The 23,004-nt window shown below is 35.1% G+C and overlaps 1 protein-coding gene across 1 annotated transcript in view; it reads left to right on the top strand.

Annotated features, from left to right (window-relative positions):
- The window catches only part of LOC132546275 (transient receptor potential cation channel subfamily M member-like 2), a 56,851-nt gene that overhangs the window by 14,068 nt on the left and 19,779 nt on the right, over positions 1–23,004 (top strand). Inside the window, exons 4-24 of the mRNA XM_060209986.1 lie at positions 3,548–3,728; positions 4,766–4,946; positions 6,667–6,830; positions 7,270–7,459; positions 8,205–8,311; positions 8,643–8,740; positions 9,057–9,262; positions 10,142–10,242; positions 10,550–10,684; positions 10,891–10,950; positions 11,516–11,641; positions 12,079–12,124; positions 12,800–12,826; positions 13,638–13,741; positions 14,735–14,835; positions 15,312–15,537; positions 15,753–15,866; positions 16,559–16,653; positions 17,027–17,132; positions 18,241–18,369; positions 20,433–20,444. Of these exons, the coding sequence (XP_060065969.1) occupies positions 3,548–3,728; positions 4,766–4,946; positions 6,667–6,830; positions 7,270–7,459; positions 8,205–8,311; positions 8,643–8,740; positions 9,057–9,262; positions 10,142–10,242; positions 10,550–10,684; positions 10,891–10,950; positions 11,516–11,641; positions 12,079–12,124; positions 12,800–12,826; positions 13,638–13,741; positions 14,735–14,835; positions 15,312–15,537; positions 15,753–15,866; positions 16,559–16,653; positions 17,027–17,132; positions 18,241–18,369; positions 20,433–20,444 (2,509 nt within the window). The remainder of the gene's footprint in view (positions 1–3,547; positions 3,729–4,765; positions 4,947–6,666; positions 6,831–7,269; positions 7,460–8,204; positions 8,312–8,642; positions 8,741–9,056; positions 9,263–10,141; positions 10,243–10,549; positions 10,685–10,890; positions 10,951–11,515; positions 11,642–12,078; positions 12,125–12,799; positions 12,827–13,637; positions 13,742–14,734; positions 14,836–15,311; positions 15,538–15,752; positions 15,867–16,558; positions 16,654–17,026; positions 17,133–18,240; positions 18,370–20,432; positions 20,445–23,004) is intronic.

Genomic DNA, 23,004 nt, shown 5'->3' with positions numbered 1-23,004 from the left:
GTATAGTTGCTCTGAATCTTACAAGACAGATAGGTGTCAAATACTGATGGAAGAAAAAGAGAAAACTTTTAAAATTCCTTCTTCTGTCTTATCTGACCAAATTTGATCTACAGCATCTTTGGGTGAAGGATACTTAGTTTTTTGTGATAGGTCTGATCTCACTGGGGAAAGACTGGCAGGGTCAAATGGGGAACACAGAGGAAACACTTAAAAATTAGTCCTTTGATAGGAGTGAAAGTATTTTCACAAAATTTAGTTGAGGCATCCATGGTGAAGGGCACTCAGTGTTGTTTAATAGAGGGTCTGAGTGGACATGATAAGAGCAGAGGACCCAAAAGGTTAGATATTAAAGGCAAATCTTAAATCCTTATTCTGACAGGATGAAAGAAGTTTAAACAATCTGTTTTGAGTATCCTTGGATGAAGTGGACTTAGTTTTGTATAAATGTAATCCGAACCACCCTGGAGCCTGAGAGATGGGGCCCAAGATGGGAAATAAAATTATCACTTTAAAATCTTCCTTCTTTAGTAGGAATAACTAAAGTTTACTAAAATGTGGTCTGGAGAATCCCTGTGTATCTTTATATTGTTTACACTGTGAGTCAGAACCTTTTTGGGGTCAGAAGGGTGGGAAGGAAATAGGGGTAAAATATATTCCATTCAATGTGCATGAAGCAATTTTGACTAAACCAAAGCAGATAAACCATACAGGCCTAATGGGCCTTTTGATAGACTTAGTCGTCATGCTTTGGAAGCTGAGATCAATTTGGTGATGTAGATATTATTTGATCTTAGAGAGTTCAGGGATACATCATTTTATGAAGTGTGATTTACTGCAGATAGTTGATGAAAAAGGCAATATTTTGTAATACATGTAATGTTATACTTAACTTGAATGTTGGAGAGGCAGATCATTTGTTAGATGAAATGTAAACAGGGATCAAAAACAGACAATTCTTAATTTTTACTCCCTTTAGGATGAGACCTGGAAATAATCAGTGTTCTGAGACTGTATTATAGTTAAAAAACATTAATATTTACAAGTATAGTGAATCAATTATAGGTCACTATTAGTGTTAGAGTTTGTATCCCACAGTTGTAACTGTATACTACCTATCCTTCTCTGGATAAATATCAAATTTATAAAAGTTTCAAGTCCAGAAGGATATCTCACATTCATACAAGAGCCTGCTGGTAGATAACCATTTCACAATCAATGTTATTTGTTTGGTCTGGGTGTTTATGGAATATATTATAGTGGAATTTATAGATGAATGCAAATGAGAAGTTTTCTCTATTTCTTTGTCTCAGGAAATCTGTGGGCTTTTTATACCGGGCTATATATTTTTATCATTATCACACTTCAGTATCATACATGTAATTAATGTTTACTCAGTGGATAAGACTATGGACATAATTTTAATAGCTCGCCTGTCGCTGAAGGGTGGTTATGTGTCATTGTACCATAGTTTGGTTTGTTATGTCTGTTGTTCAGCCACAATCTATCAATTTCTCTTTTTTTAAATACAGTGAAGATTGGTTCAAAGAATTTTCACAAAATTTGCTTTCGGGCACCAATACTTGATGTGACATGAAGCCCTGCAAGAGCAAATAAAAAGAGAAGGGTCCTTCATTCTTGGAATAAGTTTATATTAAAAACCTTAATCCAATTTTTTTGTCTTCTTTCCATACGGCAATATGTTGCTTAATACTTTGTATTACATATGAGTAATTCTTGCACAAAGAAATGTTGAAACCCCCATCCTCCTCAGTCCTCCCCCACCCCCCAAAAAATGATATTAAGGATAACACAAATGGATGATACAAAAAAAGAAACCCCTGGGTCATAGGCATAAGGAATTGTGGCTTCATATATATATAAAGAAAATGTATAAATACAATTCTCTCTTCAAAATCCTTCATCAGACAAATGTTGTACACATCTCGGGGATCTTTCATGAAGGAATCAGGATTATGTAAACATAGCCTTTCATCTGAATAGGAGCAGAAAGGTACAGCTAACTTGAGGAAATCAGATTTTTTTTTTTAATTGATTTTGAAATAACTGCTATAGTGTGAACAAAGGGGTTCTGATCTCATCAATTCAACATAAAAGATTCCAGGTCAACTCAGGGCATAAACATTTATAAACATTGTTTGGTGCTTATGCACTCAATGTGCAAGTGAAGGTAAAATTGAAAATGTTTTAATGAATACAGTTATTAATTAATGTACAGGTGAGAGTATTTCTGTGTGATGTTCTATTGAGTACCTTGTATAGGGTTGGGGAATTAAGGTGGGTAGATGGCCCAGTGTGGGTAATGAGAACAAAGGAGTAAATAACATATGTACAACATATTATATATCTGTTAAAGGTTGACGGCCTGATATGAAAATATAAATGTAATTTTTTATAAATGATTTTCATGGCAACATTGTGTTTACTTTCACTTTATATGATATATTTTGTTTTTAAGTTGATCAGAAAAGGAATCTGAATTTCAGCGAGGTTTCGCATATAGCAGATACTAATGTCACTTATAAATCCTTATCATATGTACACCATATGTACATGGTGTATATCTTGTGTATACCATATGTACATGGTGTATATCTTGTGTACACCATATGTACCTGGTGTATATCTTGTGTACACCATATGTACATGGTGTATATCTTGTGTACACCATATGTACATGGTGTATATCTTGTGTATACCATATGTACATGGTGTATATCTTGTGTACACCATATGTACATGGTGTATATCTTGTGTACACCATATGTACCTGGTGTATATCTTGTGTACACCATATGTACCTGGTGTATATCTTGTGTACACCATATGTACCTGGTGTTTATCTTGTGTACACCATATGTACCTGGTGTATATCTTGTGTACACCATATGTACATGGTGTATATCTTGTGTACACCATATGTACCTGGTGTATATCTTGTGTACACCATATATACCTGGTGTATATCTTGTGTACACCATATATACCTGGTGTATATCTTGTGTACACCATATGTACCTGCTGTATATCTTGTGTACACCATATGTACCTGGTGTATATCTTGTGTACACCATATGTACCTGGTGTATATCTTGTGTACACCATATGTACATGGTGTATATCTTGTGTATACCATATGTACATGGTGTATATCTTGTGTACACCTATGTACATGGTGTATGTCTTGTGTACACCATATGTACCTGGTGTTTATCTTGTGTACACCATATGTACCTGGTGTATATCTTGTGTACACCATATGTACATGGTGTATATCTTGTGTACACCATATGTACCTGGTGTATATCTTGTGTACACCATATATACCTGGTGTATATCTTGTGTACACCATATATACCTGGTGTATATCTTGTGTACACCATATATACCTGGTGTATATCTTGTGTACACCATATGTACATGGTGTATATCTTGTGTACACCATATGTACATGGTGTATATCTTGTGTACAGTAGCTTATTATAAAGAATTATACACCTGCCTACATGATTTATCTGTGTTGTTTCAGGGCACCTGGGACTAGTGATGGTTTGTGTCAGTGTGGGTACCCCTTTTCTGCCCACCCTCACACACGCCCACATGATGGCTACCCTTCGACCAACTGGAAGGTGGACACAAACACTTACTCCCTACCCACAGACACATTCGGAGAGGTGGAGTTTGTAGGGTATGGGCAGACAGAGAGAAAGGTAAGATATTAATACTACTGAAATCTTACAGTGATGAATCATCACGCTTCATCGCTTGTTTATGTAATCAGTAGCCTCCCATATATTGGAGTATTTGTGATAGATTAGCATAATGATTGTCTCCCTTGAATGTTTAAAGCTGAGAGTAATGTTTTTGTATCTATCCTACAATGAGATCAGGGTGCTGTCAAATCACTATGTACTTAAAAGGTCAAAGATGGAATAAGTGTGAGTTTTTCCTTTATTTTCCAGTCTGAGTGAAACTGTTAAGATTTCCTTATATTAGTAACTGTACCCCTTCCTGTATATCACACACTGACAAAGTGCAGCACTTGTCATTGCATTATTGTAACTTTGATCTTAAGGTCAAAGTTCAAGTAGTGCAAATATTTCCAATATTTTCTTGTCTGGATGATGACATTTAAACCATTAGATATAACCTATAAAAAGTTGCAGTATATTGCTCTATAATACCCACTGATGAAGTGCACTGCTCTGTAGATGCACAGTTATTTGACTTGTTTGATTTATTTCAATTTGTAACAATCACTATATGTAGTACATGTACTTGCCTAACATAACTGCCAAAATTTACCTACATTATGAAGAACTCTTTCATTTTGGAATTTTTATTTTTCCACACCCAGTGTACTACAAAGTCAGCAAATAGAGCTGGTACATGCTGTTAAAGGGAGACATGTTTTTGTTTACTAAAACAAGTCTCTAGTTACTTATGAACTTATGATTATTGTCAAATTAAAACAGTTGTGGTAATGATAGATATGGATATGGCACATACTTACTGGTAGTTTAAGTAAAATTTTGCAATAACTTAAAACCAAAAGATTTTTTTTTTTTTACAAATGTCATTAAAAATTTGTCTCTATGAAATTATTTTCATTGTTACTGGTTTTTTGCTGTTTTATTCAATGCTCCAAAAAGACAAAAATGGAACCCCTTTTAATGAAATAACTGACTTGTTTAGCTTAAACAATTTTTTGGCAAATTTCACTGTAATTGTCTCTCATTGATTGCAGTATGTGCGAGTAGATGTTAAAACAAAGACAAATGACATGCTAAAGTTGATGATGGATGTGTGGGGCCTTGACAAACCAAATCTTCTTATTTCTGTCACTGGTGGTGCTAAAAACTTCCACATGAAAGAGAGGCTAAAGGAAGTATTTCGAAGGGGCTTGATGAAAGTAGCTAAAAGCACAGGTAAGATTTGACGGCGTTATATATATATATGAAACTTCTTGAAAAATTAAGACAGTGTTTTTTGAAAACAGAATGCTAAAGTAAACCATAACAATTGGTCAAAGCATGAATTTCCACTGATCCTTGACTTCGTGGTTTCCCAATATCAAGTGCATCGGTCCTGTCTGAATTTATTGAATTTTGATCAGTTATTTCCCATTTGCAGTAATATAAAGTGAAAACAATTTTTCTCTTAACAGAAAAAGCTACAAGTAGTCTTAATTACTTTAGATAGACCTATACAATGTCTGAAAATTTCTTCTTACATTGAGTTTATGTATCAATTATTAATTTTTGAAATAAGGTAATTACCTCCTGCAACACCAAAGAATGAGTTGTATGGACTTATAGGCTGTTGTCAATCAAACAAACAAACAAACAAAAACTGCTTGAATTAAAGAAAACAGTTCTTCATTATTGTATTGTGGTAAATATGTCATCAGTCTGTGACTGCTGAATGAATATTTAACTAGCTTTAACCAAGCTTTAGGCAGCTGTCAAAATTGGTTCCTGTTGTCATGTTAATGATAGTAATTCATGAATTATTCCGAGCGAAATCAATCTTTGTGTTGAATTCTACCGTTTATTATTTCAATTTGGCAGGATGAATGATCCCGATTATTTTTGTGATGTAGAATGTTATTAGTTTATAAGATGAAATATATAGCTACAGTATATGTGTTAATATGGAAATGGATTATCAAAATATTTACAATTTTCCATTTGTGAAGGTAACAGACTGTGTACTGGTTATTGATTAAGGTTGATCAGGATGTTGATGATGTCGTATAGATTAGGATTTCACACATAGTGAAAAAAAAGTTGGTGTTTTGATAAATAGTCTCTTCATCTATTCTTTGAATATTTTCTATTCTCTACAGGATAACGTCTTTAATACTAACAGAAATTTAATGAATCTTAGTCAGAATCTGCATCATAAGGTGAAGTCCATGATAGTTATAATAAAAACAGTCCGTGGTACTGCTTGCCTTAATATCCTGATTTAACAAATGCACCCCCCCCCCCCACCTTTCCTTGAGAGACAGATAAGATTCAGGATGATTCATTGTTGAAAAAAAGGTGTGGCTTAGAATCCAGAAAATATGGTATGTGTCAGGTCATTTACCATAGCCATATAAGGCTTTCAATTATGGGATGTATTTGTATTATAAAATATATAAAAAGAGGGGAAAAAAATTATTGTGTGTGTCTTATTGATGTCACGAGGAAATAAGGACATTTTGGTGTGAAATATACACTAAAGATACACAAGATACACACCTTTAACCTTTAACCCTTAACCTTTTTTTTTGTTATCTGTCAAGATTAATGGCCAAAAATCTCAATTGATCACTCCTGAAATTTTCAAGGTAATATCCTCAACCATTGTTGGTTGTGGGCCGGAGTTTAAATTAGGATGTATCTAGGCAAGTTTTATTAACTTGTCATGAGAAAGTACTTGGCCTAGATTTACATGATAAATATCAATATTGTCAATCAAGTAGCAGAAGCTTCTCCATGTGGAACACATGGTCTTATTTTCCCTGTACCATTGTCTATTTGCACATTTTTGGTCTTATTTTATCTCTGCTAAGTCTTCACTAAAACTGAATCTTTGGGAGGTTTAGATGATTCACTAGTAGTAGATATGGTTAATGTTTTACCTGATGGTGTGTTCTAGGTGCTTGGATTATCACTGGAGGGACCAACACTGGAGTGATGAAACATGTGGGAGAGTCTGTTCGGGATTATGGTCTCACATCTGCATCGTCCACGCCGGTCGTTGCTATTGGCATAGCTACCTGGGGTGTCGTCCAGAACAAGCAAGAGCTCATCAGTAAAGATGTAAGTGTTTTGCAGCATTAATATAGACTTGTCTTAATGTATGCTTTATTATGTCTGGTTTGTGTAAGGTTTTTCAGTGTTAACTTATACTTATAATATAAGCTTACCTTTTAAGTCTATTTTGGAGATAACTTCATGACTTTCAATTTTTAATCTTTATTTTTAAGTTCTGAAAAGTTCCAATCAAATACATTTATTTTTTTCATGCTGACGATGATCAGCAGAAAACAAATATTAACATCTCCATCTTGTATGATATTTTACAATACTATTTCAGCATATATATCTCTTTTGAAGTATTACTTAAATGCTTCAAGATTTCACCGCATAAAGACATTGAAAGGTTAACATGAAGGAGTTTGGTAGTCATACAACTGACACAGTATATATGATAAGGTTATGATGTCCACCTTTGTAAGTTGCTTTTTATTTACCACAGGGTAACGGGAAGTGGCCAGCCCGATATAGGATTGAAAAAGAATCAAAGGTCCGAGAGAGCTCCTTGGATCCTAATCACACACATTTCATTCTAGTGGATGATGGGACCCAGCACAGTTTTGGGGTGGAGATCCCTTTCCGTGCTGAACTCGAACAGACTGTTGCCAACATGAAGACTGATGCAAGTAAAGGTAAGATGATATTGAGTGATGTGGAGTGTTGTGTGAACACATTAGTTTCAGCTGATAAACATGGATTTATAATCACTATGTACATTTATTGAACTTTGTAACATCACTGATAAAGGGAGATAATTTTTGGCTTGTGGCCTGTCCAGGCCTCAACCTTATGATCTACAGCACCAAATCACCTGGCCAAGGAATTCTTCTGCTGTCTAACACTTAAGCCATCATGTAGACATAGGAAGTTTTTTGTACCCCAAACTTAGGAAAGGAGGAATGGGTGTATATACATGAATCAGTTTTTCTGTGCTTATGTGACATTGATTATTTTGTGTACAAGTTACCTCATGAATTCTTGGACAGATTTGGTTCAGATAAACACCATAGCATCATGTTAGCAAGGTCTACACCTGAGTAGATTTTGGTGCTTAGTAGTTATTATTAAGGTTAAAGGTCAACCCTTCACTTCTTTGTAAATAAAATGCTTTTGTACAAGATATCTCATGAACCTTTGAACAAATTTCATATCCACACCATAGCATCACAGCACCATGGTTTATGCCTGATTAGATTTTATTGGTCAATGGTCAAGGTTAAATGGCAAAGATCAAAGATCACAGATCAAAGATCACAGATCACAGATCAACCTTGCTCAGTTTGATTAAAGATCACCTTTGCTCACCTTTTATCTATGAGAACCCTTGCTCACTTTGTTTTCTTGCTACTGAATGTTGTCTGTTTGTTTTGTGTACAGATGCTGTGTCAGTTCCTCTTGTACTACTGGTGCTTCAAGGTGGTCCAAACACACTGCAGACTGTAAAACAGGCTGTTGCAAACAATACACCTATTGTAGTGGTCGAGGTACGCATAAGGATGTTGTCTATCCACCTGTCAATATAGACAACTAATACTAACAAATTTTGAGGAGAGCATGACAAAACACCAGGAAGGATTTTAATTTATATAATATCAAATCTAAAGACCAGAAGGAAGTCAAAAAGTAATGTAATATGCATATTAGTGAATAATATACATAATGTTTGATTGTCAAAGCCATATTCTCATCAACAACAAACAAGGCTGAAAGTTTTCCTGTAGTGAACTATTTTCTGGATTGTTACAGATTTGTTATAGATATCATAATTTTTATGTATATTTAAGCGGTATTAGAGTATTAAATCACATGTTTCAGGGATCGGGTAAGGCGGCCGACATCTTGGCTTATGCTTACAACAATTCTGCTGAAGAAGAAATTGAAGTGACAGATCAGGATGGTAATATCCTAACCCAGTAAGTTATCAGTCTTTACAGCTGGTCTATAGAAACCATTTATATATTATATTATAGATACCAAAATATAAACTAAACTAAAATTTACTTATCTTCATAATATATTATGCTATCCTGCTGGCTTTCAAAATAGATAGAATTGAAAAACAACATTGGTTAGGCTAAACTTTTAGAAAGAAATGAGCAGGTAAGCATTTGTAAACATTTTACATAAAAAAAACTTCAGGGCAGCTAGACACTTTTCTACTCTAGTCAGTTAAGTGTAATCACTATATGATCAAAAGAGGACAATATCTTTTATTATTGTGGTTGTCAGAATGCGGACGCTGTTCGATGATGCCTTGAGTGCCCAAGTGCAGGAGATGGTACAAGAGGCGTACGGAACTAAGAATCTTGTTAACAACTGTGGTGTAGTGAAGGACTGTTTGGAGAAACGCGACCTCATCAACGTGTTCAAACTTGGCACATCCATTGGCTCTCAGAAAGATATTGATGTTCCTATTTTACATGCCCTACTTAAAGGTGGGTATCACCATAGCAACAGTCAGAAAGAGGCTGGTGGTGTGCAGTAGAACTATATATAAAGGAGGATTTGTATTGGTTTCCGGGAAGAATTCATTTTGTCACTAGTTTACATGGATATATATTGAATTCAGAATTTTATAAGAATTGTATGGATCCTAGTTAACATTTTATTGTCATGGTAATCCTGCAACCTTCCCGGCCAACTTAGAGGTCACTTCTTTATTATGAAGTCATCATAAGTTGGAGTGCTATCAAACATCAACAGGTTACACCTCGTCAGGACCCTGACAATCCGTAAATGGTGAAACCGGTCGGCAAAGTAATATATTATACCTATTACTTAACTTGTTAAAGCTGTTTGATGTTGAACACTCCTACTTATGATGTCTTATCAATTTTATTGAGTAACTGTGAATACCTGTGGGTATCCATCTTCCAGCGATGGAGCTGTCTAAGGACCCTACCTATCTATCTATCTACCTATCTACTGGACCAGCGTTGGCTCCTTCCTCCTGTTTTTAGTTATACCACATTAAGAGAAAAGTTTATAGTCACACTGTCTGTTTTCTAAACCTCAGGCTAGATAGGGGTCTAATCGAATGAATGTGATAAGACTTAGGGATCTAACGATTTAGTAATATGTTTCCTTTACAATAATTATGAGGCCAAAATTCCTTGTTCTATCTTATACATGTAAAGATGGGAAAGTAAGTTTGCAATAGTTCTCTACACCAAAAAGTCCGTGATAGACATCTGCCAGAAGAAGACTCATGTTTTACCTGTTACACTTTGTAGTACGATGATGTATGATTACTAGTTTTTAAATTCTTAAACTTAAATGTTTGATGTCACTAATCATGAAATTTGAATTTGAAGCAAACAAAGGCCAGGACTTCCATCAGCTCCGACTAGCTCTGGCCTGGAACAGGATTGATATCGCCAAAAGTGAAATCTTCACAGACGACAAATTGTGGCCTGTAAGAAAACATGTTGTGCTTTGTTTTATTAAAACAGACGAACCTGTGGCTAATGTTGACTAGTTTGTTTGGTTGATACAAATTAAAGTACGTAAACTAAGGATTAATTGAAAGTTTATTTTGCTGAAGCCTTGATTGTGTAGGACTCTTGTTTTGCAACTGGTCAAAGGCATTAAGAACAGCTCATGCATTTACTCAATGTAGGAATAACAAAAATGAAAACCTTATTAATTCTTGTCTATTCTAATTGTAATCTACAGTACATGATGGACAGATGATTTAGGGATATCAAATGTTTGTGTTTCAGTCTGGCAGTCTTGATGAAATCATGCTGTTAGCTATAAACCTGAACCGTGTGGATTTTGTGGAAATGTTCCTAGATAATGGTGTGAGTCTGAAGGAATTTCTGTCAGTCAGAGTCCTGCTGCAGCTGTATAACTCGGTATGTACTACACAGAATAACTTAAGGATTAGTTATACAGATTAAAAAGATAGAAAGATACACAGGTTTAAAGTTTATACAAGTTTACAGTTTAAACAGGTTTACAGTTTTCACAGGTTTACAGATTACACAGCAGTGCTGTTTTAGAATTTGGAAATCAGAATTCAGAAATTGTTTGTGTTCATGTACACTTTTGTTATGGACAGGTTCAGAAAAACTCGCTGTTGTACACATTACTGCAGAAGATGAAGAAGAAGAGTGACAATGTAAGTATTATATATTTACATGTCCTTAGATGTGATATTCTTTATTGGAACATCTGCAGCTGGGTTTGGAGAAGAGGTTTATGTTTTACACAAACAGGGACTGAAAACTGTAACAGTATTTTATGAGCTTTTGAAAAATCAAATGAAGAGTGTAGATGACAGAGTCTTGATGACAGTTCACAATTCAATGCATTTCATATTGAACAACTGCAGCTGTGAATAATCTGACATACCAACGTCCGTTTAAGTAACAAACATAATTTTATGTGCAGTTCTACATAAACATTTTTTTTATCCTTTGATAACCCTAGGGAGGGAAGGGAGCAACATTTAACATCAGGAAGTTTCATTAGGGGTAGGGATTCAGACTTTTGTGATAAAAATGGGAGATATTTTGGCTAGTAATTTACAGGACATGGGCTTATTGGGGATAAATAAGGTATCCTGTATGATGAGCATAGTGATATGTTATTGGGATGTAATGTTGTCTGACATTTCACTTTAACACTGTCGACTAACCTAAAACTTATTTTGAATATTTAAAATATTTTTGTTTTGTTTTCAGAAAGACAAATATGTTGGTCTGATAGAAGTTGGCATGTTACTGCAGTACTTGCTTGGTGATTTCTATATACCTGTCTACCTGAAAGAAGAGTATTTTTCACTGCAGAACTTGAACTGGACTTGCTTGGTGATTTCTATATACCTGTCTACCTGAAAGAAGAGTATTTTTCACGCATCGATGTAGGTGACATGGACCATGGTTGGCCCAGTAGTTAAGTGACATATACCATGGCTAGCCCAGTAGGTAAGTGACATGGACCATGGCTGGCCCAGTAGGTAGGTGACATGGACCATGGCTGGCCCAGTAGGTAAGTGACACGGACCATGGCTGGCCCAGTCGGTAAGTGTCATGGACCATGGTTGGCCCAGTAGGTAGGTGACATGGACCATGGTTGGCCCAGTAGGTAAGTGACATGGACCATGGTTGGCCCAGTAGGTAAGTGACATGGACCATGGCTGGCCCAGTAGGTAAGTGACATGGACCATGGTTGGCCCAGTAGGTAAGTGACATGGACCATGGCTGGCCCAGTTGGTAAGTGTCATGGACCATGGTTGGCCCAATAGGTAAGTGTCATGGACCATGTGACATGGACCATGGTTGGCCCAGTAGGTAAGTGTCATGGACCATGGCTGGCCCAGTAGGTAAGTGACATGGACCATGACTGGCCTAGTAGGTAAGTGACATGGAACATGACTGGCCCAGTAGGTAGTGAAATGGACATGGTTGGCCCAGGATGTAAGTGACATGGACCATGGTTGGCCCAGTAGGTAAGTGACATGGACCATGACTGGCCCAGTAGGTAGGTGACATGGACCATGGTTGGCCCAGTAGGTAAGTGACATGGACCATGGCTGGCCCAGTTGGTAAGTGTCATGGACCATGGTTGGCCCAATAGGTAAGTGTCATGGACCATGACTGGCCAAGTAGGTAAGTGACATGGACCATGGTTGGCCCAGTAGGTAAGTGTCATGGACCATGGCTGGCCCAGTAGGTAAGTGACATGGACCATGACTGGCCCAGTAGGTTAGTGACATGGACCATGACTGGCCCAATAGGTAAGTGACATGGACCATGGCTAGCCCAGTAGGTAAGTGACATATACCATGGTTGGCCCAGTAGGTAAGTGACATGGACCATGACTGGCCCAGTAGGTAAATGACATGGACCATGGCTAGCCCAGTAGGTAAGTGACATGGACCATGGCTGGCCCAGTAGGTAAGTGACATGGACCATGGCTGGCCCAGTAGGTAAGTGACATGGACCATGGCTGGCCCAGTAGGTAAGTGACATGGGCCATGGCTGGCCCAGTAGGTAGGTGACATGGACCATGACTGGCCCAGTAGGTAAGTGACATGGACCATGACTGGCTAAGTAGGTAAGTGACATGGACCATGGCTAGCCCAGTAGGTAAGTGACATATACCATGGCTAGCCCAGTAGGTAAGTGACCTGGACCATGGCTAGCCCAGTAGGTAAGTGACATGGACCATGGCTGGCCCAGTAGGTAGGTGACATGGACCATGGCTGGCCCAATAGGTAAATGACATGGACCATGACTGGCCCAGTAGGTAAGTGACATGGACCATGGCTAGCCCAGTAGGTAAGTGACCTGGACCATGGCTGGCCCAATAGGTAAATGACATGGACCATGACTGGCCCAGTAGGTAAGTGACATGGACCATGACTGGCCCAGTAGGTAAGTGACATGGACCATGACTGGCCCAGTAGGTAAGTGACATGGACCATGACTGGCCCAGTAGGTAAGTGACATGGACCATGGCTAGCCCAGTAGGTAAGTGACCTGGACCATGGCTGGCCCAGTAGGTAAGTGACATGGACCATGGCTAGCCCAGTACGTAAGTGACATATACCATGGTTGGCCCAGTAGGTAAGTGACATGGACCATGACTGGCTAAGTAGGTAAGTGACATGGACCATGACTGGCCCAGTAGGTAAGTGTCATGAATTTTCCATCGGTGGATCAGAAAAAATTCAATCCGTTTACTTCCAAATAATATTTACACCTCACTGATGAACGTAAGGAACTCAAAATAAAACTGTTGTTTGACCACGGCCAGTTCAAACACAATTTCCAATCTTGACTAAATGTATTTTTTTCTCAGAGGAATACAGACAGGACTTCGAGAACCCATACCAAGAGTTGTTTACATGGGCAGTACTGCAAAACAGACAAGACATGGCCAAGCTGTTTTGGAAACAAGGCAAGGTAAGCTGATCTACAGAAATACCAAGATCACAAGGATATAGGAACATTTTACTGTCTCAATATAGGAATCAAATACAGTCAAAACTTGTTATCTCGAAATTTAAGGGAACGTGGAAAAAATTTCAACTTAAGGTTAATGGTATCAGTTTCCTGGTGTTGATTACGGTTGAATGAGGCTACTATAGCACAGTGTATCGTGGTACAAACAACGTAATTTAATCTATTATTTAAAATGTCAGTAAATAAACAAATAAATTTCTACTTTCTCCGTTTATTGTTTATTGATCCAAACAACAAAACATGTAATAACAACTTCAATCAACTGAATTTGCACTCAAGTCGTTCTGTCCTGCACACGTGACAATAAAACGAAAATAAAATTTGCTTTTAAAACGCTACTATAAAAGATGTATGAAGCTTCAGATCATATTAATATTACTTGCTGCTATAGGATAGTGACACTAATTAAGAAGCCAAATTTTAATTAGATAATTAAACTGGTTGTTCATCGTCATTGTTGTGTGAATGATGGACCAATACGCCATAATTGGCCATGTGATACACACAAGTGAATATCTACCCTGTGTGTGTATTGACAGATTTCATCAGAGGACATGCCAATGTTTTGACAAAAACGAATTACCTGAAATTACTTTGACTCAATGAAATTCAAGGCATCCAAACTGAAAATACAAAGAAATTTATTTTGAGTCAAAGTGATTTTTCAGCCCCTTCAATTAATAATTTTGAAGAAGGAGGATAAAAATTGAGACTTGGAAATTATTTCGACCCAAATGGAATTTCAACTCCAGCAATGTCGAGACAGATTTCAAATGTATCTACATATATGTATATGTACCTCAAAAATAGATCCATGTGGTTCATTTCTTGATTTTGGTGAAAAATACATTCCTTTTGTTTTGAGTCAACAAATTGAATCACCTTTTAGAGTAAGAAAAGCATTATCTAAATCTGAGGACCTCGTTATCCCAGGAACCAACGGCAGCAGCTCTAGTGGCGTTTGGGCTGATGACAGCAATGGCAAAGAAGACTGATGACTGTGAACTTGCTAAGAAATTTCGAGTCAATGCAGAGTAAGTATAAAGTATAACATAGATTAAATGTTGGAAATTACCTATAGAATAACTGGTATTAAATGTTTTTTATAGGTATGTGCAAATTTTACTTATTACTCAGAAAATAAATTTGTGCTCAAATCATATCTATTCATGTTTGATTGTTACTTAAGCTCCTAGATGACCCTAGAAAAATAAAATGTATACTATCAAGCCTGTGTATAAAGGCCACTCAAAAGCAGCGAAAAGTGGCCTTTATACACAGGTGGCCTTTGTATAGAGGTTCAATTGCAATGAATTGCATTATATAAGTTAAAAAGCAACCTTTACAGACAGGATTCCTTGTCAGGATGCCTTGTATGAAGGGTGCCTCTAAGACAACTTTGAATGTTTATTTTCTTGAAGCGAGAATTGCTATTGAGTGTAATACTATAAATGGTGCGTCTTGATTTTATCAGAAGATAAAACTGTTATTCCTGTTTCTTCTGCTGTAGTGAGTTTTGTGATCTGTCTGTGAGTGTGCTCAATGAGTGCTATGAGTTAGATGAACATAAGGCCCAGGACCTCCTTGTTCGGGAACTGGATCACTGGGGAAGTGCCACATGTGTCCTGATCGCAGTGGAAACTGACAACAAACAGTTTATTTCTCAGACTGCCTGTCAATCCCTACTCAATAGTGTATGGATGGGGAAGCTGTCTCCGGATAATGGCACCATCAGCGTATGTAGACCCTGTCATCAGACAGAGTTGACGTTGTCACTTACTGTAATACTAGACTTCTAGAAATCTAGACTAGATAATCAAAACATTATTATGGTCCTTTATTTGTGTTAAAAGTAACATCAAAAATATGTATTTGTGTTGCTTAAGAGCTTTATTTAAATCGGTGTTGATGTGATGATAACGTATGTGATGATAAGATCCATTTGGTACAGATGCTGACCTGTGTGCTATGTCCACCATTGCTGTTTCTCCTGATGAAGTATAAAGAGATAGACAACTCAGAGATTCAGTCTGCCAACATCAGCCAAACTGACACATTTACAAAGGTTGGTGTCCTGTAGTTGGTCAATGGTCAATTTTTTACAGGGGTCAGATTTTCCTTGGCCCAGTTTTCTGTTTGTATTGATATTAAATTATAACAGGAAGTTTTTTGTTTACTTCACTCAATGGTTTTAGTTTTTTTGTTGTTTTCAATGTTAAAACAAAATAATAGTTTAGTTTGTCAAAAGGATATCTATACAAAATTTTCTTAAACTTCATGAATTTTAATACATGTATGTGCCATCTTCTTTGTTGAAATTCCGAATATATCACAACAAAATCCAATTTGTAATACCAATTTGCCAGATTCACAATCATTATAACCGTCAATATATTCGGGTGCTCCAATTTGATGATCTTTAGAGAAGACATTTTTAGTTCAATGTCCTCTCTAGCCTCTGGTGGAAGGACCATCAATTTACTTTTGTAGTAATGAGAAAAGCATTTAGAGATGGAATGAAAAAAAAAATCAACATTTAATGTTTTCTCTAAAAATTAAATGAAAAAAGGTTAAAGGATGAAAAATGTCCCTCGGGTAGATTTATCATTATAACTTAATGGTTTACCAGATAGAAAAAAGGTCTCCTTAAGAAAAACTAGATATTTATATTTCAAATTATCAGTTAATATTCTGTTCACATTGTTTTATTGAAATAGTATTGCATGTTTGATAGTGTTTTGTTCCTGAATTTTCTAGGATGGAGAAAAAGCACCGCTGGTTCGTCGACCAACTGTAGCTATGTTTACACGAGGGCAGACTATGCTCAACATCAAATCAGCAGAAGCTGCTAAGTAAATAATTTCCTCATAACCTCCCCTTGTATCACTATTACTGAGCAGTTTGAGATGACTTAAACACTGGTCCTTCTATATTCAAAGTTTGACCGAAGATAAGTGTTAATGATCACCTTCATATTGGTATTATTCTGTGAAGTAATATCAGTTTCATACCATCAACTTATCTTCTGAGGTACAAAATTAAAAATCAGTTTAAATCAGTCATATAAAGATTAAGGCATGCATTCTTTGTAGTATTTAAAAAAAGTTGTTTCTTTACAAAATTGTCATTAAAGCCAATGAAGAAATGTAGGAATATTTTTTTTTACAGAATTTCTGTCCTTTTCCATATATGATGGATTTTAATGCATAAACTTGATGTTTACAGAGCAGAGGCAGAAATCAACGTCAGAAATCAACAACAGCAGTACAATCCAATACAAAAGATATATCTTTTTTACTCGTCACCCGTCATCATATTTGTACATAATGTTGTAAGTATGATATACATAATGTTGTAAGTATAATATACATAAAGTTGTAAGTATGATATACATAATGTTGTACATATAATGTACATAATGTTGTAAGTATGTATAATGTTGTAAGTATGATGTACATAATGTTGTAAGTATGATGTACATAATGTTGTAAGTATAATATACATAAAGTTGTAAGTATGATATACATAATGTTGTACATATAATGTACATAATGTTGTGAAGTATATATAATGTTGTAAGTATGATATACATAATGTTGTACATATAATGTACATAATGTTGTAAGTATAATATACATACTTTTGTAACTATGATTTACATACTGTTGTAAGTATGATATACATAATGTTGTAAGTATGATATACATAATGTTGTACATATAATGTACATGATATTGTAAGTGTGATGTACATAATGTCTCAAGTATGATATACATAATGTTGTAAGTATGATGTACATAATGTTGTAAGTATGATGTACATAATGTTGTTAGTATAATATACATAATGTTGTAAGTATGATGTACATAATGTTGTAAGTATGATATACATAATGTTGTAAGTATGATATACATAATGTTGTAAGCGTAATGTATATAATTTTGTATGTATGATGTTCATAATGTATATAATTTTGATGTACATTATGTTGTAAGTGTGATGTGCCTTTTTCCAATGTCAAAGAAATATTTTCCAATTTATATGTGTGACATTGATGTGATACTCAGCAAGTTAGTAATGATATCTCATCCTCAGGGAAAGGATTTTTTAAAGTTTAGCAAGTGGTTTCTCTCACTTTGAAAATCATTTCCTGGTCACCGGTGTAATTGATGTTTCTACCACTCAATTCCCAAATGTGTGTTATCCTATCTGATGAGGGCAGTAACATGTGCAGAATGATAAGGCACATGTGAGTTGTCTTTTCCTGGGTACAATATATAGGTATATAGGTGAAAACAGTTTTGTCTTCTCGTTAGAGGAATATTGTCTTTCTGACACAGATAATTATATTTGAACCTGTTCAGTATATAATAACTTCCTTAAACAGAGTAAAAAGAATACAATGTTTTGTTGCCTAACTGTGGTTTGTTATGTTACAGCTGTCTTACCTACTTTTCCTGGGACTGTTCAGCTACGTCCTACTGATCAAAATGTCGAGCACTGTATCAGTTCAGGAGATTGTCCTGATGGTGTGGGTGTTTAGTATATTTGCTGAGGAGATCAGACAGGTAGATATCACTGTATTATTTACTATTCCCATAAATAAGGGGATAGAATGCTTATTTCTGTAATTATCCATGTTTATGACAACAATTATGTGATAGTTTTTGAAAAAAAAATATGTGAATATAAGATAATTGACATCAACCGTGTTGAAATAATGTGACTTAATAATATCTGTACTGTTAAGTAGACTGTTCTATTAAAACTATTTACTGTAAGTGAAATTTGTCATCTTTTACATTTCTCTTGTTTGGGTGTATAGTTTTAGTTCACGTTTGTGTGTATAACTTAACTATAGGTAGAAATTACAGGGATTGCTTCTAATGCTTTCATATAATTAATTAGGATCACTTAGCTGACTGTTGGACAGTGTAGAGCGAAGGGACATCATATTCACTATAGGAACGCTTGTTAACTCAAGATTAACCTGAATGTGCACCAATGAAATGATAAAAAGTATTGTTTTTGACTGAGGTTGAGGAATATAACTTACCATCTATATTAAAGCTCTAAACACATAACTGTACAGTGAATACTGCTTAATATCATGTTGCATTTTTCAGGAAAAATTTGTGATAATAAGCAGAACATGACATTAACAGTTTATATGGCTTATTGACCTCTAAACCCAGAAGTGAACTTTCAGATGCAATAAACTGACCTGTTTCTTACCGAAATTGTTTGAAGAAAAAATTAGATTTTTTCCTTTAGCTAAGAGATTTTTGTTAACATGGGTTTGCTATGGTAAATTATCGTGAATTATCATGTCATATTTACAGTTTATAATAAGTGATTCCTCCAGTTTTATGGAAATGTAACTAATACATAATATATATTGATACATGAGGAAGAACTACTCTGAAGATTTGATTATAGAAACAGGAAAAGTAATTCAAGCTGGAATTTTGATTTTGTTAATAAACTAAATTAATAAAAGTAATATACTTACAGCTAATGAATGTTTTTAAATTGCTTTAATTTCAGAATATCTAAATTTTGGTCTTATACAGAGATCTTGTTAACCCTGAAACTCTAGAATTAAAATTGTCTGTGATTGTGATGTCCATAGTAACGAACACTGACAAATGAGTTTGCAATAAAGTACACAAATTTAGGTGGAAATAAAGAAATGTACATGTATACTAGTAAACATTACTGCAACAAAAAATCTGCTTTCTGATACAACGTATCTAATTTTGCAATGTAGGTCAAAATATAGAAAAAAAAACCTGTATATACCGTATGTAGGATGTAATTCTACAAAACCTAACATAAGGCTTGTGATGTCATTACCTGTATATGTTAAGGATGGTGATTATGTGTTTAATACTCCTGATTTTGTAATCACACAGTCACAGTATTTGGTGAGTGGGGGCTTTATGCAGTATATTTTCCAAGCCAGACTCCACTTAGTCTTTCCTTTGCAACATGCCTCACATTTATAATTTCTTAAAGATATATAACACTATCAAAAAATGCTTTCATGTTGAAGATACATTTTACACTTTCACTTTAATGCAACATTTTCTGTTGCCAATGTCTTCACTATAATGACCCCATTACTGCTTTACAGCTTCAAACATTTAGTAAAACTTTAGATCTGAGATAAAAATATCACTAAGAATAACACACTGTAATACCATTATCATTACCTTTCCTTCATCTACAAATTTTAATTAATATTTATTTTTCTTATTTTTTTTATCTGAAATGTGATTAAAACTAAACAAAATTTAATATGACTGATGATTAATTTTTTTAAAGCATAGATATTGAAAGTATGACAACGGACACCAACAACATTCATATTCATTACACCTACTGGTGTTTGAAATTACATTAATTACCATTAACTTCCTAACACCTGATACATACACCTCTGCAATATATAACATGACTGATGACCTGAAAGTCACTGGTACTTATGTATGTAAAAATTTATATTCTGACAAAGTTCTTATTAGGGATAGTGCGAACTGCTGTAAGGTTGTTTTAATTTATACCATGCAGTCTTGTACCTACATTGTTTATATAACTCTTACGATGAATGTGTTGCTATTTATTACAGTCTGTTAAGAGTGTAAGTTATAAGATTGGGGTGAAAATCTAGTATGATTTAAAACAACGTGACACTTCTTCATCTCCAGTTTACTGACTTATATATATATATACATATAGTCACATATATCTATTCATAAAATTTCTCTCCTAAACCTTATTACTGAAGGTTGACTGGAGATGGAGAGGTCATTCACAGAAATAACATCACAATTCCTTCATGAGTTGGAACCCAAATAAAGCCACACTCCATTATGGCACATATTGTTTATAAAAATATAATGTATATATAAAAGGACACCAAAAGTTACTGTTTCGAGATTATTTTTATTAAACATACAATAAGGCATTTCTTACTGACAGTCTGAAACACTTGAAAGTCTGAAAATGTTTGCTGTGGCTTAATTTGGTTCTTTCACAATCCAAACATTGGTGTCCTACTGATATTTAACATTCAGTAGATAACAGCATGCTGTTGAATGAACCTTGGTTAGATTTGTGTTCAATTTTTACAAACATTGGGTTTACACTGACTGTAATGGTGTGCTTTATTTTGGCTCAATTAGGTATAGTGTTTAAAATTCACTCTTTTAAAATTAGAATGCTCTTCCTTGTACAGTACAATTAGAACCTTGTTAGTCTGAAAACTCTACATTCTTATGTTCGGTGATCAAAAATTTATTTTATTATATTACGTTGATCTTGTAATAAGCTAAATCAGAAATTAAGCCCAACGACCCAGTATCTATATTGCTGTTCAGTTAAACCAATACTATTTCATTATTTATGTAACACTTAGTACATCCACTGGCAATGAGTCAGACTAAATTAGGGTGTTGGAACGTGGGCTTATTACAGGATATTCACTTACTGAATTCAGCAAAACCTGGGAAATGAAAATCATTCTTTTTTTTGGTCTTATTTGAAATTTGGTTGTTATATTTTGTAGTTTTAGAGATTTACTGGTTAAAGGGTTGTAGGCTGTTGGACCAGGCAGGAGTTAAAGTTTTACTGCAGTGGTAACACAAATGTATCTCTGTAAGTTGTACATAACTGTCCAATTAGAGAGTCTGTAGGGTACTATACTGCAGTCTAAACACAAATGTATCTCTGTGAGCTGTACATAACTGTCCAACTAGAGAGTCTGTAGGGTACTCAATTAGAGAGTCTGTAGGGTACTCAATTAGAGAGTCTGTAGGGTACTATACTGCAGTCTAAACACAAATGTATCTCTGTGAGCTGTACATAACTGTCCAATTAGAGAGTCTGTAGGGTACTATACTGCAGTCTAAACACAAATGTATCTCTGTAAGCTGCACATAACTGTCCAATTAGAGAGTCTGTAGGGTACTATACTGCAGTCTAAACACAAATGTATCTCTGTGAGCTGTACATAACTGTCCAACTAGAGAGTCTGTAGGGTACTATACTGCAGTCTAAACACAAATGTATCTCTGTGAGCTGTACATAACTGTCCAACTAGAGAGTCTGTAGGGTACTCAATTAGAGAGTCTGTAGGGTACTATACTGCAGTCTAAACACAAATGTATCTCTGTGAGCTGTACATAACTGTCCAATTAGAGAGTCTGTAGGGTACTATACTGCAGTCTAAACACAAATGTATCTCTGTGAGCTGTACATAACTGTCCAATTAGAGAGTCTGTAGGGTACAACACTGTAAGCTGTACATAACCGTATAGTTAGAGAGTGGAAGGTATGACAACACCATTATTTGTCTTTCTTTCTCTGATCCCAGCTTCCACACAAAAGGAAACTCACCCTTACTATTGGCCAGCTTAATCTAAGCTTCATGCTGGCTTTCTGAATGTCAAACATACAGCTTGCTATCATTGGTTAGCTTTGCGGGTCAAAGGTAAAGCTTTTTCCAATAAAAAGAAATATGTTTCTACATAACAGCTTGAGATGTCCCATTGATTTATCAAACTTACATTTATAAATAAAATTGAAAAAGGAACATTCAGAAAATTTACTTATTAAATTCTTAAAAAACTGCTAATTTATCAAATTCAATCCACCACATTATGACGTTATCTTAAGACATTATATGTTTCTACAAAGAATGAGCTCAATACATTGTTCCATAAACATATATTTTCAGTTGCTTGGCCTATAAAGTTTATAGAGAGATTGAATGGACTGTTTATATATATATTACTGGATAAACGGTTGTCTATCCTTAATATATCTTGTGAATTTTAGACTGAGATAAATATAGTGTCAGATCATTCTCAGTAAAGTTGTCAGCATGTAACCATTCAAATATACCTGGTAACATGTAAAATTAAAATGGTGTACAAGGTAGATGTGATTGATTTACATAGCAAGAATCAGATTCTTGAGCAAATTTAAAGTTTAAATAAACAATATATTTCTACTTTCGTAGTCAATAAAAAAACCCTGATTTATGGGCAATGGTAGTATTTATTGTTAAATATTTAAATAAGTTCCTATCTGTGCACAAGTTTCTAAGTGTCAAGTCTCCCAATGGATATATCTTACACTCAAAAATTTCACATGTACAATTTTACCCGCCTGGGATTAATTGATAAAGTACTAAGCAA

The sequence above is a fragment of the Ylistrum balloti genome, unplaced genomic scaffold (genome assembly GCF_031769215.1).
Source record: "Ylistrum balloti isolate Yb309-2 unplaced genomic scaffold, AGI_CSIRO_Ybal_v1 Utg369882, whole genome shotgun sequence".
Lineage (NCBI taxonomy): Eukaryota > Metazoa > Mollusca > Bivalvia > Pectinida > Pectinidae > Ylistrum > Ylistrum balloti.
This window is presented reverse-complemented; position numbering and strand designations above follow the sequence as displayed.